Source organism: Plasmodium chabaudi (genome assembly GCF_900002335.3).
Source record: "Plasmodium chabaudi chabaudi strain AS genome assembly, chromosome: 12".
Classification (NCBI taxonomy): Eukaryota; Apicomplexa; class Aconoidasida; order Haemosporida; family Plasmodiidae; genus Plasmodium; species Plasmodium chabaudi.
The window spans coordinates 1,133,847-1,151,291 of record NC_030112.2 but is presented as its reverse complement, the minus strand read 5'-3'; the positions used below and the strand labels follow the sequence as shown (position 1 = coordinate 1,151,291).

Genomic DNA, 17,445 nt, shown 5'->3' with positions numbered 1-17,445 from the left:
TTGCAAATTTTTAGCTGTTCAATATTTTTTTAGGCGTAGGATACACTAAAATGCTAATGCCTATTTTTGTTGTTAAGTATGAAAATTATCTAACTTTTACCTGATGTTTCGTTTACCTTTTTTATATTTTTGTTGGTATATATATTATCCGTATTGTTATTCTATTTAAATTTGGCTAATAATTTTAAACTATTATGCGGATCTCCTAAATGTTCATAACGTTAAATATTTTTATTAAGGCATTTGTATTATTTTTATTAATTTTATGTACTATTTTGCTGCATTTATTTTGGCTTTATATATTTTTTTTCATTTATGTTGATATCATACCTCTATAAAGTGACATATTTTTAAGCTCAAACTTAATCTTTTAAAAATCGAGGATAATTAAAAGGAATATTTCAAATGGGCGTATCTACACATTATGTATGTATAAGCCGATTGGATGGATAGAGAATAGTTACTTTTTTGTAAATGCATAATGAAAATGGAAAACAATTTTTCAAGCGCATCCTCAAGCCACCAGCATGAGGATAGTGAAGAGACAGTTGTAAGTACAACTAAAAATGTTGATATGCATTATACATCCAATGTTAATAAAATAAATGAATATATTGAAAAGTTAGATATGCTGGATAATAATTTGGATTTAAAAATAACTTTAAATCAGCAGAAGGAAAAAGAAAATTTTATCAACAATATTGACAACATAAATATCTATATAAAAAAACATATGTCATTTAAAAAAAAATTAAACGAAATAAATAAATCTTTTAAAAAAAACTGTAATTATGATGCATTTTCTAAAATTGAAAATGTGTATAAAACTATATCAAATATAAACTCTTCCTATGAATTTATTATATTAAAAATACAAATTGAAGATTATATAAATAAGATCGAAGAAAATATAAAAATAGATAATTACATTGATACTATTCCATTTTTAAAATCCTTTTTAGAAATCCGTAAAAATATATTTAAATATAATTCATTATATTTCCTAAGCCTTAATGAAAAAAAATATGAACAAAAATTTTCCAACTTTTTAAACGATGAAGATAAGATTATTCAAAATGATATAACAGATTATGTTAATTATAAAAGACCTTCTATTTTTCAAAATTATTTAGATAAAAAAAAAACACATGAACATGTTCAGGCATACACACAAATGTATGAAATGAATAAAGACAAAATAGATTTGCTCAACAGGTAATTATCAAAACTATTTAAAAATGTCTAGTAACTATGATAAGTTTATCTTTGTAGTATCCTAGCATAATATATGAACTATGCCAATTTCGTATATGCATATATATATATGTTTTTCTAAATTATATGATAATTTTTTTCCGTCTTTCTAGGTATTACAACTTGGTGAAAGAAATAATAGAAGATGAAATAATCGAACTAATTAAAAAAAAAGATATCGGCAATGTAAAGGATAAAATAAATATTTACTTAAGCCTGTTCACGACACAAAATGAAAAAAATGTCGAAGAGAAAGTAGGTAGCATAGATAATACAGAAGAAAAAAAGAATTCTAAAGAAACAGGGTTTGAAGAAAATGATAAGCAAAATGACGATTCGCATTATAGTAGTAATGAAAGTGATAAAGAAAATGATAAGCATGAGGAAGTAGGCCATGGTGAAAATGATTTATTAAGAGAGGAAGATGAGAATGATGAAAGTGATAATGATGCATCATATAAATGTAATAAAATTGAAAATAAGAATGAAATAGATGATTATTTAATATATTATGATGAATATTTATTTGTATGTGTAATTATATTTACACTTGTAGAAATTGAAATAGATAAAATAATCGATTTATTAAAAAAAAAAATAGTTAGTAGTGAAGATAATGTATATATTGAATGTATAAAAAATTGTTATAGTTGTTTATATAAATATAATTTATATTTTGAAAAGCTGGTTAGAGATAATTTAGTTTATATTATATATAATAGAAAAATCGAACTCATATATAATAAAATAATTAGTGTAATATTTCGTACCTTTGGTTCTCAAGTTAAATTATGTATAAACACATTTGATGAATTAAAGGATTATGATAAGAATATAGAAATATTATCTTTATTATGTTATAATTTTTCTAATATAAAAATATATTTACACGATTTATATAATAATAAATTTCAAAAATTAAACAACATATTTGATATAAAAAATTATATAAATACAAATATATATTCAAATATAAATGGTATATATAAAAATATACCCTATATCAATATTATACAAGATTCTATATGTTCTTACATAGATCATGAAATTTTATTTTCAAGGCATTGTATTAATAAAGCATTTATTTTGACAGATGACATTATGTTATCTCTAATTGATGATGGTAATAATAAAACAGCGGAACCATATAATCAAAATATTTCAACATATAATGATGAAATATATAGTATTAACAGTGCAGGTAATAATAATGAATATACCTCAACGTTTTTAGAGGACTCTTTTTTTATTTTTCAAAAATCTGTTTGTAGAAGTATAAATATGAATGATATTAATATCATATGTGTTTTAATAAATAATATTATGATAATAATATCTACTACTTTAAAAGAATATTTAACAGATAATATAAAAACAAGCAAAAATATCTATTCTTCATTTATTCATGATATAAATAATTTAAAAAATTTTTCATTTAAAAAGTTGTTAAAAAGTATAGACAGTAATAATTATACAGAAAATAGTAAAAGCAATAAGACTGTACAAATAGCTCAAAATTTTGTAACATCATTAAGTTATATCAGTTCGGAAAATAATAATAATGAAGATGATAAAAAAAGTAACTTCCCTAATTATAATAGCAATGATATTTCAAATAATTCCTATACTACACAATATGGTATAAACAATTCTTCAGATAATTTATTCACTGGTCGATCTGCTAACAATACAAAGATCGATGATATTTACAACTATTTAACTCAAGATAATTATAATAATTTATATAACCCATTAAATAATAATCACGATAATATAGAAAATCAAATTATTAATTCAAAATTTAGTTATCCTCATTGTATTAATAATATTGAGGCATGCCATCAATATATACAAAAATATAAAATTTTTATTCATGACTATTTTTCAGAACGATTTTTACAAAATGATATATCACAAAAAAAAAAAACACAAAATTATTTACTTATGTTTAATAATGCATTAACTAATTATGACAATATTTTAAATGATTATGAAAAATTAAATATAGAAAATTGTAAAAATTTATTAAATATTTTAAAAATACATTTTGTCTCTCAATTAGTAGTAATCGAAAATATCAACTTTGATATATCTAGCGAACAATATTCTTATTACCAATTAAATGATCCATACATACATAACTTAATAGTTAAAATTAAATTAATTTTACATCATATATCTCTTTATTTTAATCAAAACATTTACCACATAATTGTAAACATGTTGGCTGAAAAGGTAATAAATTTTTGTCTATATATTACAATGTTGTAATTTTTTTGTACTTTTTTTTACCTTGCTTGTAAATAATTTATGCATAATCACATGCACATGTACATATTTTATATTTCCTTTTTATTCAGATTTGTAAATATATCGAACGGATTGTAATGACAAAAAAATTCAGCCTTTATGGGTGTGTGCAAATAGATAACGACATAAGAAATCTTATGCTCTTTTTTACTTCAGTAACAAGTATTAATATAAAGAAGCAATTTTTAAAATTATTGGAAATTTGTGAACTATTAAATATAAATGATTTACAAGATTTTAAAGACTTTTATGATGAAAATAAAAATAACTTAAGTACAAATGAAATTGAAAATATAATATCACTTAGAAATGATATTCCTGATGATTTTTTAAAATCAATTAAGCTATATATGAATTTGAAGATTTAATAAAGTTTATTGTTAAGGGGATGCACACACAATGTTTGAGTGTGTCATATATATTTTTTTCAAAATGCACAAACAAAAAAAATAGTAATAAATGAGTGCAAATACAATATAAGCAAATTATTAAATGTTTAGACACATTGTTCGAAACAATAATTTTAAAATAAAAAAAATTACATATTTACATTCAAATTATACAAAAAAAATCACCAAGGGCATTTACTTTTATATTTTTTTTTGTAACTATAATTCGATTTGTGTAGTATTTCCATTTTAATAGATTGCCCTTCAATCTCTGAGCCTATTAAGGGGGTGATACAAAAAATTATGAACAGTCAGAATATTTTTAACAATACATACAAATATATGCACTATATTTCCGAATGAATTTAAGTACATATATTTTATAGTATATCAAAACAATGTGAAAAATAACAATATTTCACAATTTTTATCTTCATCTCACCATCATATTTATCAATTGCTTTTTGAGCATCCTCTATACTTTCAAAAATACACACTGCTGTTCCCTACAAATAAGAACATTCAAAATAAATATTTGCACACAAGAATGTGAATAAATAAATATGCACATGTACATGCACATCCTATTATTTTTTTTTTTTTTTTGGTGAACTAGCTATAATAAATTAAAAAAAAAAAAACTTACATCCGATCTATCCGTATGATCATAGTTTATCCATGCGCTTACAACTTTGCATACATTATTAAACAATTCCTACAAAAAAAAATTAAAAAAAATTAAAAAAAATTAAAAAAAATTATAATCTTAGTTTTGTATAAATATATTCAAAGTAACCGCATTATTATCACTCCAACGTATAGATATTGTATGTGTGAATGTTATTTATTTCATACCACTAAATCGTCTTTTGTAACTGTATATTCCAAGTTGGATATTTTAACTCTGGCATGGGAATTTCGTTCCGTATCGTTCCTCCGGTCGTCGCGATTCTTTCGAAGGGGTAACGAAGACATGCATATATGGGGTCATTATTTATATTATTTAAATTATTTTTATTCATTTATCAATCGTGCAAAAATACATATGCACACTCATTCATTTTCTTGCATTTGTGTTTACTCTATATTTATTTTTCCCATTATGTTTATTTATTCGGTTGTAGCGGTTATTCGTTTTATATCCATTATTCTATACGAAAAGTAGAAACATAAAAAATAAGGGGTGGAAGCGAACAAAAAAATACTAAGCAAATCTTCACATATATGCAATGGTTCGAGGTTTCTCAAAGGAATCCACATATATGCATATATAAATATATTGCAGCCATTTTTATGTTGTTTTATTTTATTTTATACATTGGAACGGCCATATTTGCCATGCGACCTATTATGATTTCTATGTTGACGATCGTCTGGAAAATAGAACACAAAAAATTGTATGTATATATATGCATATATATGTATATTTATATATTATGGACGTATGGAGAAATCCTAATATATCTATGCATGAGATAGATTTATAATTTACTATCTCTTAATTTTATTTTTACAAATTTTTCAACAAAACAAACCATTATTATATCTCTTGAATTCTCTCATTCTTATTTTATGAAAAATTAAGAATAATAAAAAAAAATGGCAAATATGTTTGTATATATATAATAGGGATAATATGCATAATAAAACGGAGAGATTTATATTAATTATATAATTATAATGATATAATTATATTTGCCAAATTTTATAAAACTAAATAAGTATAGTCAAAGGACGAAAAAGAGATTTAAGAAAATTATTTAATTAAATAATATGAGATATTATGAGAATTGATGATATGCATATATTTTTTGTATAAGCGTCATATTATTATATGGGGTAATAAAAATAGCACATCGGGGAAAACGCCTTCAAAAAATGTTATATATACGTATGTAATAGTATAATATGCATAGTATAACATTGCAATTTCTTAATACTTCACCTTCAATAAAGGGATAAAAGTATAACTACTACATTTTAAGGGGAAAAAATAATATATCAAAAAATAAAAAATTGTTCGCTAAATATATATAGAATATATATTTATATATGTAGATTTACATATTTGCATATATATATTTATTTATTAATTTAATACGATTATTTATATTCTATACCTGTATGCTCTACTAAATTTTTCAACACACCAAATAGATATGACACTATGAAAAAAAAAAAAGTAATAAAATTGAAGGACGAATATGTCCCCAAAGGAAATTATAGTATGTTTACAAAAATATATAAAGCTTATGAATGTTCATAATTTTGTATATGTTTCTTTTATTTCCGTTTTAAAAAATATATTCTCTCAATCTTTAGCTATATAAGATTGTGTTGAATACTGACCCATACAATATATGCACACACGGTCGTTATTTATCATACCTATTCCTTCGCCTGTTTCTATATTCATCCCTGTTTTACTTCCCCTTTGCAGTAAATAAGGACGCCCTTCTAACCAACATTTTTTTGGATACCAATCAAAATGAGATCACGGATGTAGAATCTCAACACTCTTTTATGGTTACTAATTGTATTAGCAAACTTCAAAAAAAAAATCTCCAAACTAAGCTGAAAGCATTAAACGTAAGTCGACAAACTAATTAAAGACTTCAATTATTTTCATATATTTTTATTGGCAGTGTTTATAAATTTGTTTTTCATTTTTACCGCGTTTGATAAATTATAAAATGATATATATATGAATAATTATTTTTATTTATAAATATGTAGGACTTGGTGAATCATTTGAATCAATGCAATGAAGATGAGCTTAACAATGTATTCCCAAGCTTTTTAAATATTTACAAAAAATTAATATACCACCCAAATTATAACGTCCGAGAAAGTAATCAAATTTGTTTTTTTTTAAACTACCATTGTGTGCTTATAAATATGTAGCGATTTACATTACTGCTTTTAGTTCTACACCCTTGATGTGGTTCGATTTTTGCTTGGCTATATGTCTATAATGTTAAATCGTATATTTTTTTTTTTTTTTTTTTTTTTTTGCAGGTTTAAATATTTGCCTTCAGCTATTTATTAAGCGAATTAAGAAGAAAATAAAAAACCACTTACAAATATTTTGCCCCCCTTTGTTTATTTCAGTTTTCGATTACAACAAAAATGTAAGTCACCCCATTTTACACTCGTTTTGGTTGTCTATGCTTTCAACAAATTTTATGTTAGATGGTATGGGAGATAGATCAATTATTTCCAATTATGAGGTATACTACTATCTTTTTTCTCCCTCCTATTTTGTAGGTCAAAAATATCGCGAAAGAAATCCTTAGTCTAATATTTCCAAAGAAGGAAATTGGAAACGAGGAATTAGTAGAGATAAATAACCAAAATAGTGACAAGAAAAAACAGAAAAAAAATATAAATAAAATAAAAATGCAAGAAGAAAATAAATTATATCAAAATATAAAAACATTAAATGTAAATATTACAAATTTATATAACTGTTTAAAATATATAAAAGACGATTTAGAAGAAGCAGTCACAACAAATTTGAATAATACAATAAATAATGAAGATTATGATAGTACAGTATATTTGTTTAATGTTTTATGTTTTTTTCCATCTCTTATATATCTACTTGTGAAGAATGTTAAAGATAATATTGAGTTTGAAAAAATAGGTGACCAAGGGAATGCTAGTGAAGTTACTAAAAAATTGAATAACGAATTAAAAGAAAGAATAAAAAATGAATTTTCCTGTTTTCATAATATATATCAGACATTTTTTAAACTTTTAAATAGTGTGTATAAAAATACTAAGTACAATTTAAAATTAAGAAAAATAATATATTTATCAGTATATAATATAATATATATATTAAAAAAAAATAAAATAAATTATTTTGATTTAAATGATAATGAATCTAATGTAAATATTTATAATTATATATCGTGTCTACTTAGTGATAAAGAAGAATATATTTTAAAAAATATTAATCATATACTGTTAATGTATTTTTATTCTGAAAATAATAAGATGATAAATACAAATTTCTTGAGAAGCTATTTATCATTAGTTAAACAAAATAAAGTATATCAAAGTGATATATTTAATTTTAATATACCCTTATTTATTTATATATTTCAAAAAACATATATACAACAAAATTTTTTTTTCGCCTTCTTTATATTTTATTTCTTACTATTAAATAAGAAGAAATCATCATTGATCATATACTACGACATCCTTTCCCACCTATGCGATGTCTTCAGTCCATTTTCGGTAAATCAGAAGAATGTGCAACCCGAAAATGAAGGCGAAAAGGATGACGGCGAACAGAACGGGTGCAAACCCGCAAGCAGAGAGTTAGAACTACACGAATGCTGCACTGCGTTGAGAGAGAACATATTTCTTTTGCCGTTAGAAATTATTTTAATACAAAAACGGTTTGAAAATTATGGGTACTGTTTTAAAAATATGGAGATATATGATATACTTGAAAATACTTACTATTGTTCTGATGCAAAAAGTTTGAAGAAAAAAGATAAAAACAAAAATAATGATAATAAAAAAAAAACAAAATTAATAGATTTAAGAAAAAATATAGAAAAAGAAATTATTAAAGAAAATGACTTTATAGATATATTTACAAATTTTATAAATTCATTTGAAAATTTATATGATGTATTATTGATTGATGTTCTTGATATGTTAGACTTTTATATTTCTAAATTATTTGAAATTAAACATGAAGAAATATCAAAGGATGAAACATTACTAGACAGTACGAAAGAGAAGACTACAAATGGTGGACAAGGTTCTTACATATATAATGATGGGATTAATTTTATTTTAAAACTACTTTTAAAACTAAAAAATTTAATATTCGAAAATGGCAATAAACAGATTGATATAAACAAATTTAATTACACTCAAGAACGTTTCATAAATACATTTAAAAATGTATTTGATTCTATTTTTAATTTAATTAAATTAAAATATTATGAAATAATTCCAAATTTAGAAAATAATTTTTTTATTCTCCACTTTGTTTGTAACCATATTAATGACAAAAATGAATATTTTACAAGTTTGATAAATATATTTAAATTTTTTGAGAATATAATTTATTCCGAACATCTCGAAAATAACATCTACTTTTCCCTTATTCGGGTTTGCCTAAATTTCGTATATCTATTTTACGAGGAGAATGTTGGAGACCCTCCCCAGTTGGCATCTGCCCTAGTGAAGGTGAGCATTCCCCTGCTACGTTTTACATCGCTTGTGTTTCACTATTACATTCTACATCGTTGTGATTTCTCTGTTTCATATTCACATTTGCATTCCTGTTCATCTCTTGGTGTTGCAGACCCTGCTCGAGGACCCGTCGAACAAGCACGGCGTAGAAGTGAAACTGGAAGTGTGTGTAGAACTAATAAACTTTATGAAAAGTAAAAATAAAAAAATAGTTAACATAGAAGAACGAGTTTTATTGATTTATACAGAATATATTTCAATTCCATTGTCTGAAAATAATTTAAATAATAATAGCAAAAAAAGTAGTGAAGATAATTTAGTTCAATCTTTTTATACAGCATTATATATTGATTTTTCACAAAATAATATTTTATTTGGAAATAATTTTTACAATAATATATTATATATATATAAAAATAGAATGATAAAAAATAAAATATTTTGTGAATCCAATTTTGTTGAATTTTTTTTAAAAATTTTTGGCCAAACGAAATTTGGGATATTAAAATATGGGGTAGGAAATTTTGGACTTATAGAAAATGAACCGGATTATGACAAACTAAATGATTTATATTTATATTTTCTTTTAAATATTTATTTAAAAATAAATCAAAAAGATGTTGAAACATATTGCATTAATTTATTTTCATACTTCAAAAAAGAATCTATTTATTCTTGTCTAATTATGATGAAACAGATTTTTAAATTCTTTTCAACAAGCTGCGAATATAATAATACTCTTAACTATTCTAATACGGACACAAGTGATTCTGAACGATTTAGTAACAGAACTTATGATGATTCCGATTTATCAGATGTACATCATTTTCATTTTGCATCTACAGAGTATAGTGACAATTCGTCTGGAAGTCGAGAAAATAGTTGGAATGCGAACAAGAAGGGCTCCAAAACAATCCAAGGCCCTCAGACTTGCTACATATTGGGAACTGTAACTAACGGAATAGTCACTTGCTCAGTAAACTCCTCGGAAAATGTTGAAAATGATGAAAATTGTGAAAATTTCGAGCATTGTGAACGACAGGAGATGCGAATTTGCTTGGAAATGCAACGAAGCCACGTCTTAAGTGATGTATATATCCACCGACTGTTGTTGTTGTACAAAATATACAATAACATAAAATCGCTATCTATGCATGATGTAAAAAGTATTACTTATTTATTTTATGATGAAGAAATGAATAACTGTTTAAACAATTCAAGGATACCCATTGTGACAAATAGTACCGAAATTGAAAATGGTGTAAAAGACACAACAAATTTAGATACATTTTTTCGTTTCATTTATCAAAATATCGAACGTGAAGAATTTGTTTTTTTCTTAACATCATTAAAGGAAGAGCTAGAAAAAGATAAAATAAGTAGATGCAATAAATTTGAACTTTTTTTTATAATATATTATTATTACATTAAAAAAAGAAAAGGAAAAAAAAAATATATGAAAAATGTAAATATTGATGATACATCAATTTCAGATATTATTTATATTATGAAAAGTATTAAAAATTACAAAATTTTAAATATATGTAAAATTTTATTAAAAAAACTTAACTATGAAGAAGAAACAGAAGATATAATAACTCGAGTAAATAAACTCTTTTTAGAGACAGCTTCTAACGAATTAATAAATTTTAAAGCAACTGGATTATACCAATTGAAAATTAAATTATTTATGTTTAAAGAGTGTGTAGCAAAATATATAAAGAAATATAACTACTGTATAGAACGAAATGAAGTAGGCAAACAGAATGAGATAGATCATATCGAATCATATAGCGATAAAATTAATAAAATAAAGGGAATGGTTCCAGAAAATTTACATACCTATATAGATAAAAATTTTAGTTTAACATTATGTGAAAAAAATGAAATCGGAAGTTTGAATTTGATATATCATCTTATATGCATTAGTAAGCATGTTCATAATTACAACTTATTTAATTTTCCACTTGTTGAAGATTTTATTAAAAATATAAAATATGTTTCTCAAAAAAACTATGATATATATTTCTGTGCTATACATCTAATTATTAGCAAAGAAGAAGGCGAAATGGATAGTTCAGAAATGAAAAATGTAAAGCCGAAAATTATATGTGATAGCGATGATGAAGTAGACAAAATAAATGATAACTCCTTTTTTGAAACAAATAAAATAATAATAAAAAGCTGTTTAAATAATTATCTGTCTTTCTTAAATGGACATTACAAAAAAATATGGAACAAGCAGATTTTTTTTTACAAGAAAAAAATAAAAACTATAGACAGTGTATTAGGAAATAAATTAAAGACAACCAAAGCGGGAAAAACAGAAAGTAATTCATCAAAAATTAAAAAAATAAAACAAAAGGAAGATATATCAACAAATTATACCGACACTATTTATGGGCAAAATAAAATGGGGTTATATTTTCTAAAATTTATAATATTTTTAATGACGAAAAAGGACAAACAAGAAATAATTGAAGATGCAAATATGATGAAAAATTTAATAAAACTTATTTATTTTATATTATCTATAAATCAATGTAAAAATTCACTTGTACATAAAAAATTAAAATTGATAAGCATACAAGTTTTCAAAGAATTAATGGGAAAATTTTCACATTATTTAAATGGAACTAAAAAAATAAATTTCCTATCTTTATATTTAGGTATAGATAATTATAAAACTATTTTTAATCAGCATAATAAATCATCATTCTTTTTTGATGAAATAGATCAAAATAATATAACTAGTGAAATCCTACGACGAATTAAAAGAAGGGTATTTGATATGTATCTAAGCACATACTATTTATATATATTAATTTTAAATTTAGATAAATATAAAAAAAATACTATGTTCATATATAGAATATTAAATATACTACTATTGAATAGTTTGTTTATAAAAGAATTACAACAAATTAAAAAGAATAATCAAAAATTGTTTGAAATTTTAAGTGCCTACTTATTTATAGATGGAAATTGTCCAAATGAATTTCTGTACTCATTCTTCAATTCTAATATAGACGAATATGAAGAATTAATTATTAACAAAATAAATAATGATCAAACTAGTGACAGTGAATCCAGTGACAACATCTCTAGAGCATCTTACAATCATGAACAGGCCGAAAATGGCGAACATGGTGAATCGATCAAAAAAGTAGAAAATGCTGATTGGAAAGAGAATATACCATTAGGAACACAAGTATATTTTCATAAAACGGAAAGCGATTTTTTTAGTGACAACAATTGTTTAAGTATTAGTAAAGCTTCGAAAAATGAAAAAACATCTGATCAAATTGCTAACCATTTAAAACTAAAGCAAAACGAATCATCTACATCACAATGCCCAACCGACCCATTAAATAGTAACCAAACTCATGGTAGTTTTGTAGGCGAGTCTGAAAAAAGAGAAGTCGAACCTGCACAGAATTCACAAGTTGGTCAAAGTGGAAATACGAGTGGTGCTTCTAAAAAAAAGAAAAAGGCAAACCCACTATTTTTGTTAAAAAGCGGACTCACAAACCCATTTTTAATGATCGATTTAGACAAGAACATTTTAGATTTATATAAATTTTTATTAAAAAGAAATTATTTAAACATATTATTATTTTTAGTAAATATATGTCTTTCCTCTGAATATTTTATATATGATTCAGAATTATACAAAAATTTCTTAATATATTTAGAAGAACATGATGTTGATATTTATAACTTTTTAGAAAAGTTCGAGGGTATTGATGATATAAGTTGTAATAGTAGTGACTCCGATACAAAATACGATTTAAATCTTCTCAAAAAAAATGAAAAAAAGATGTATATATTTTTACTTACTATAAATCTTTTACTTCAGCTAATTGCAGTATATCCAACTGAATCTATAATGACAATAAATGAAAACAAATTATTAGAAATAAAAAATATTAATGAACTATACTTATCAAACTTAATTATAAATAATCAAATTAATGAATTAGAAAATATTTCAAAAAATTATAATAGTACAACATATTATTATGATAAATTTCATAAAACTCTCACTTTTAAATTTAAAATAACAGAAGATGACGATACTCAAAATTTCGAGGGTGTTACTGCCAAACTTTCTCTCAATTTCATGCCAAACTACCCCTTCTCCGTTCTGATCATAAATGACAAGATCGAGGCACTAGGTAAGTTTAACAAAAAAAAAAAAAAAAAAAAAAAACGAACTAGCTAAATAGTGAAAAAAAAAATTGCAAAATAGCTATCTAGCGAAAATAATTTTCACCTTTTTTCCCCCCCACAGACAAACGAGCCCCCATACATAACTCCATAAAGAGTATGTACAAATATGCGCGGATAGGAAACATAAATGAGATATTTATAAAATTCGATAGTCTTATGAATACATATTTCCAAAACAAATCACAATGTAATATCTGTTTTATGATATTACATGATAAAAAAACATGTGATAAAGTATGCTCAAAATGCAGCACGTCCTATCACAGTTACTGTCTTCATAAGTAAGTCTTTCTCTTTCGTATACCTTTTTTGTTTACCCAATTTTTTTGTTAAACTATTTATCAATCTTATTCTTATTGTCTTTATAGGTGGTTTTTGACGTCTCATAACACAAAATGCCCATCATGTCAAATTCAGTTTAGCTAATGGACAAGCAAAAAAGATGACCATCCATAAATTATATGAATTTACATGTGTGCAATATTTTTAATGTGTTTATTTTGTTGTTATACTATTTAACTTTTTAAAAACACAAAGTGTAAACCATTTTATAATGAAACTCCCATTTGTCAAAGTGTTTTCATACCATATAAATGTATTAGAGAATCTTTCGAAAAAAAATTATATAAATCGCACAAAAATAAAATTTATAATTAATAGCGAAATATATAAGCAAAAAAAAAAAAAAAAAAAAAAAAAAAACGGTTAACATTTTAGCAAACAAATGGCTAGTATCATAAATAAAAAAAAAAAATGAAAAAAGTTAAAAATAGGCAAAATATACATGATCAAAAGGATGGCCAAATGTGGATGGTCAAAATGGAAATGCATATAGCATACTACATTTGTGTATGCATAAATAAGGGGCATAAAAAGAATTTCTCTTTCCATTCACTGTTATAATACCAGAAAAACTGAAAAAAACATGTATGCACCTTTTGCAAACACAGCGTATACAATCAACGAATTCTTATTGTTAACATCATTGTGTGTGACACTGTCATGATATAAATAAATATGTAAGATGCATTTATTTGCTAAAAATGCAAACGAATTAAAAGTTTATTCTGTTTATGGCTCAATACAGAGAACGGAAAACATTAGAGCATTAAAATGGTGCTCTATTTGAAAATACACACCTCATTTCCTTACCTTCCATAAATATATATTATAAATATTATGTATATTCTTTAAATGAATGAGCATTTTGGGTATATACTCGACTTGTAGTTGTAGCTGAGCCTGCTTCATCTCTACAATGTTTTTTGTTATTCGGACTTGAAAAATCCGGAATTGATAAATTACGTTTTACTCGTATTCCTTTAATAAATTCATAAGACTGTTCAGGAATAATTGAGTGAAAACTCGATCTTTTAAATTTATTAATTTTTTTAATTGGTTTAGTTGGAGAAGTATAATAAGTAGTACTATCATCATAAAATGAAACTTCTTCATTGGTTTCCATTACATTTTTTTCTTTCATATCATTTAATACTTTTATACTAGCCCTTTTAATAAAGCCATTATTATTTTTATGCTCATTTGCATATTTGTCAGCAAAAATGGCAAAGGATCTTCTTCCGCTTTTTTTATAACCACCCAAATTTTTAAATGTATCATTAATTAATTTAAAAATTATCTTAGCATATTTATCATTAGACTTACATAAAAAGTGCGAAATCATAGTTGTTGTAAGTAAATTTTTCTTTTTCTGTTCTATTTCTCTAAATGTTTTAATACCTATATAATATTTTAAACAATGCACATACCAATTATATACACCTATACCATCCAAATTATCAAATCTTATATCAGCAAACCAAGGATGAGATAAAGCATCAGCTGCTGTTATTCTATCATTAGGATTATATTTTAACATTTTAACTAATAAATCGATTCCTAATTCATCTATTTTACCATTTGTTATTACATTTAATGCATCTTTTCGATTCTTTATCTTAATATTAAAAAAATCATCTTTAAACGGATAAAAACGAGAATCGCTAAAATATTCTAATTCATCATTATTAGGTTTACCTAAAGAATTTACAATTCTTATAATTAAATCAAATTCTGTTACTCCTCTAAATAATGGTTTACCAATTATTAATTCACATATAATACAAGCTGCTGACCATATATCTACATTTAAACCGTATTGAAAATCTCTATCGTTAAAACTTTCATACTCTTTTTCAAATGGTTCATCTCCCATATATGCATCATCGCTTGATCGTCGTTCGCTACCTCGTCCACTTCCGTTGCTCTTTGTGCTGGTCCCATTTTGGCTAGTCCCACTTTTACTGGTTCTGCTTTTGCTATTCCCACTTTTGCTGCCGCCACTCCTATTGCTGGTCCCATTTTGGCTAGTCCCACTTTTGCTAGCACCACTCCTGTTGCTATTCCTACTTTTGCTAGTGTCACTTTTGTTGGCGCTGCTCTTATTGGTAGCCCCACTTTTGTTGGACCCACTTTTGTTGGACCCATTTTTGTTGGACCCAGTTTTGATATCCGCACTTTTGATGGACCCACTTTTACTGGCACGCGCTTTTGATCTATCAAATTTGGAGAGAAGAACTTCTAAAGGTCTGTAGTAAATAGTGCAAACAGTTGGAGTCATGTCACCATCATTTTTAAGTTCTCTACATAATCCAAGGTCACCAATTTTTAATAAATATTTATTATTATGCGTATATTGTAACATAACATTTTCAGGTTTTAAATCTCTATGACACATTTTATTATTATGTAAATAAGCCAATCCATTTAATAATTGAAATGATAACCATTTTGCTTCCTTTAAACATAGACCTGCTTGATTTTCGCTAATTTTCGTTTTTTGAATTAGTTTTTTTAAATCGCCACCATCACAATATTCATATGCAGCAAATATAAATTTTTGATCTAGTGACAATGGGGCCATATCAATTTTAACTTGATGATGGTAATTTGATGTATAATGTTGTAATATTTGTCTATTGATATATTCACTAATACCTTTTTGTCTATCGATAGTTACATCAATTAATCTTAAAATATTTGGATGTCTACCTATATTTTTTAAGCAACTTAATTCTCTTAATGTTGTACAACTAATTCCTTCTTCATTTATTGTTCTTAAATCATCTTTAAAAAATTTAATTGCATATATATTTTTTCGAAAAAAAATAAATTCATCAGTATAATAATCATATGGTAAATAATTCGTATTTTGATATAGATCACTATTATTGTTATATTTTACAACCTTCCCTTTGTATACATCACCATAGGTACCTCCCCCTAATTTTTCTTCTAACGAAACAGTTGAATATATATTATTAAAATATATTTTACATTTAGTTAGTGTAATTCCATACATCTTGTATACAAAAGGGAACAAATTTGATAAAAAGGCGCGACTTTTGCATCGATACTAGCACTTATATACACACTGTCTTTATTTTTATATTATTTTATATAATTAGAAAAATCTAAATATATCTGCTACTACATGTCTTATCGGTGTATACAATAGTTTTCACGCTTCTAAAAGTAAGTGTCCATGCGCCATGTATGCCAAACAATATCGTGTGTGTCCCATGCGTATAGTACCCACGATGCTAACTTAAACCTCAATGGGAATTCGCTTGTTCGCTATGTGCTTCGTCTGCTCAATGTTTCACTGTCAAGCTTGAAAAGAGGAATGCTCTGTATTTTGGGGGCAAGCCCAAATTTGAATAACACAAGATTTATAATGGTATGTGTTAAAAAAACAGCGGAAAATATAAAATTGATAAATTTAGCAAATAATAAATACATAAAAAAAATGAAATATAAAGTAGAAAATCAAAAGAAAGAATAAGATAATGTGCATATGTATATAAATTAGGGTATACAATTCTTATGTGTGCATAACTTTCTCTATCCATTTAATGCAAAGAAATATCACAAGAAATTAGCCATTTCATATTAGTGTGTGATTTCTATTTATTCGTTGGGTATCCAAAAAAATACGGATGCAAAAAGAGCATGGACATATTACCATTTGTGTGTG

At 24.8% G+C, this 17,445-nt stretch overlaps 4 protein-coding genes across 4 annotated transcripts; 2 read left to right on the top strand and 2 right to left on the bottom strand.

Annotated features, from left to right (window-relative positions):
- Positions 1 to 481: 481 nt before the first annotated feature.
- PCHAS_1231200 (conserved oligomeric Golgi complex subunit 4, putative) lies at positions 482 to 3,932 on the top strand (the record flags this gene model as incomplete). The annotated part of the gene is made up of 3 exons (XM_016798950.1): positions 482 to 1,215; positions 1,368 to 3,489; positions 3,615 to 3,932. 3 exons carry the CDS (start codon positions 482 to 484, stop codon positions 3,930 to 3,932), a joined length of 3,174 nt encoding a protein of 1,057 aa, XP_016654304.1.
- Positions 3,933 to 4,135: 203 nt separating this feature from the next.
- Positions 4,136 to 5,516, bottom strand: PCHAS_1231100 (RNA and export factor binding protein, putative; the record flags this gene model as incomplete). Its single annotated transcript, XM_016798949.1, has 7 exons — positions 4,136 to 4,230; positions 4,396 to 4,459; positions 4,600 to 4,668; positions 4,809 to 4,904; positions 5,035 to 5,103; positions 5,271 to 5,326; positions 5,489 to 5,516. 7 exons carry the CDS (start codon positions 5,514 to 5,516, stop codon positions 4,136 to 4,138), a joined length of 477 nt encoding a protein of 158 aa, XP_016654303.1.
- Positions 5,517 to 6,120: 604 nt separating this feature from the next.
- PCHAS_1231000 (zinc finger protein, putative) lies at positions 6,121 to 13,835 on the top strand (the record flags this gene model as incomplete). Its single annotated transcript, XM_016798948.1, has 8 exons — positions 6,121 to 6,178; positions 6,394 to 6,542; positions 6,690 to 6,804; positions 6,972 to 7,084; positions 7,221 to 9,170; positions 9,289 to 13,354; positions 13,471 to 13,690; positions 13,778 to 13,835. The coding sequence occupies 8 exons, from the start codon at positions 6,121 to 6,123 to the stop codon at positions 13,833 to 13,835; spliced, it is 6,729 nt and encodes a 2,242-aa protein (XP_016654302.1).
- Positions 13,836 to 14,586: 751 nt separating this feature from the next.
- On the bottom strand, positions 14,587 to 16,770 carry PCHAS_1230900 (cdc2-related protein kinase 5, putative; the record flags this gene model as incomplete). Its single annotated transcript, XM_737774.2, has 1 exon — positions 14,587 to 16,770. One exon carries the CDS (start codon positions 16,768 to 16,770, stop codon positions 14,587 to 14,589), a length of 2,184 nt encoding a protein of 727 aa, XP_742867.2.
- Positions 16,771 to 17,445: the final 675 nt, after the last annotated feature.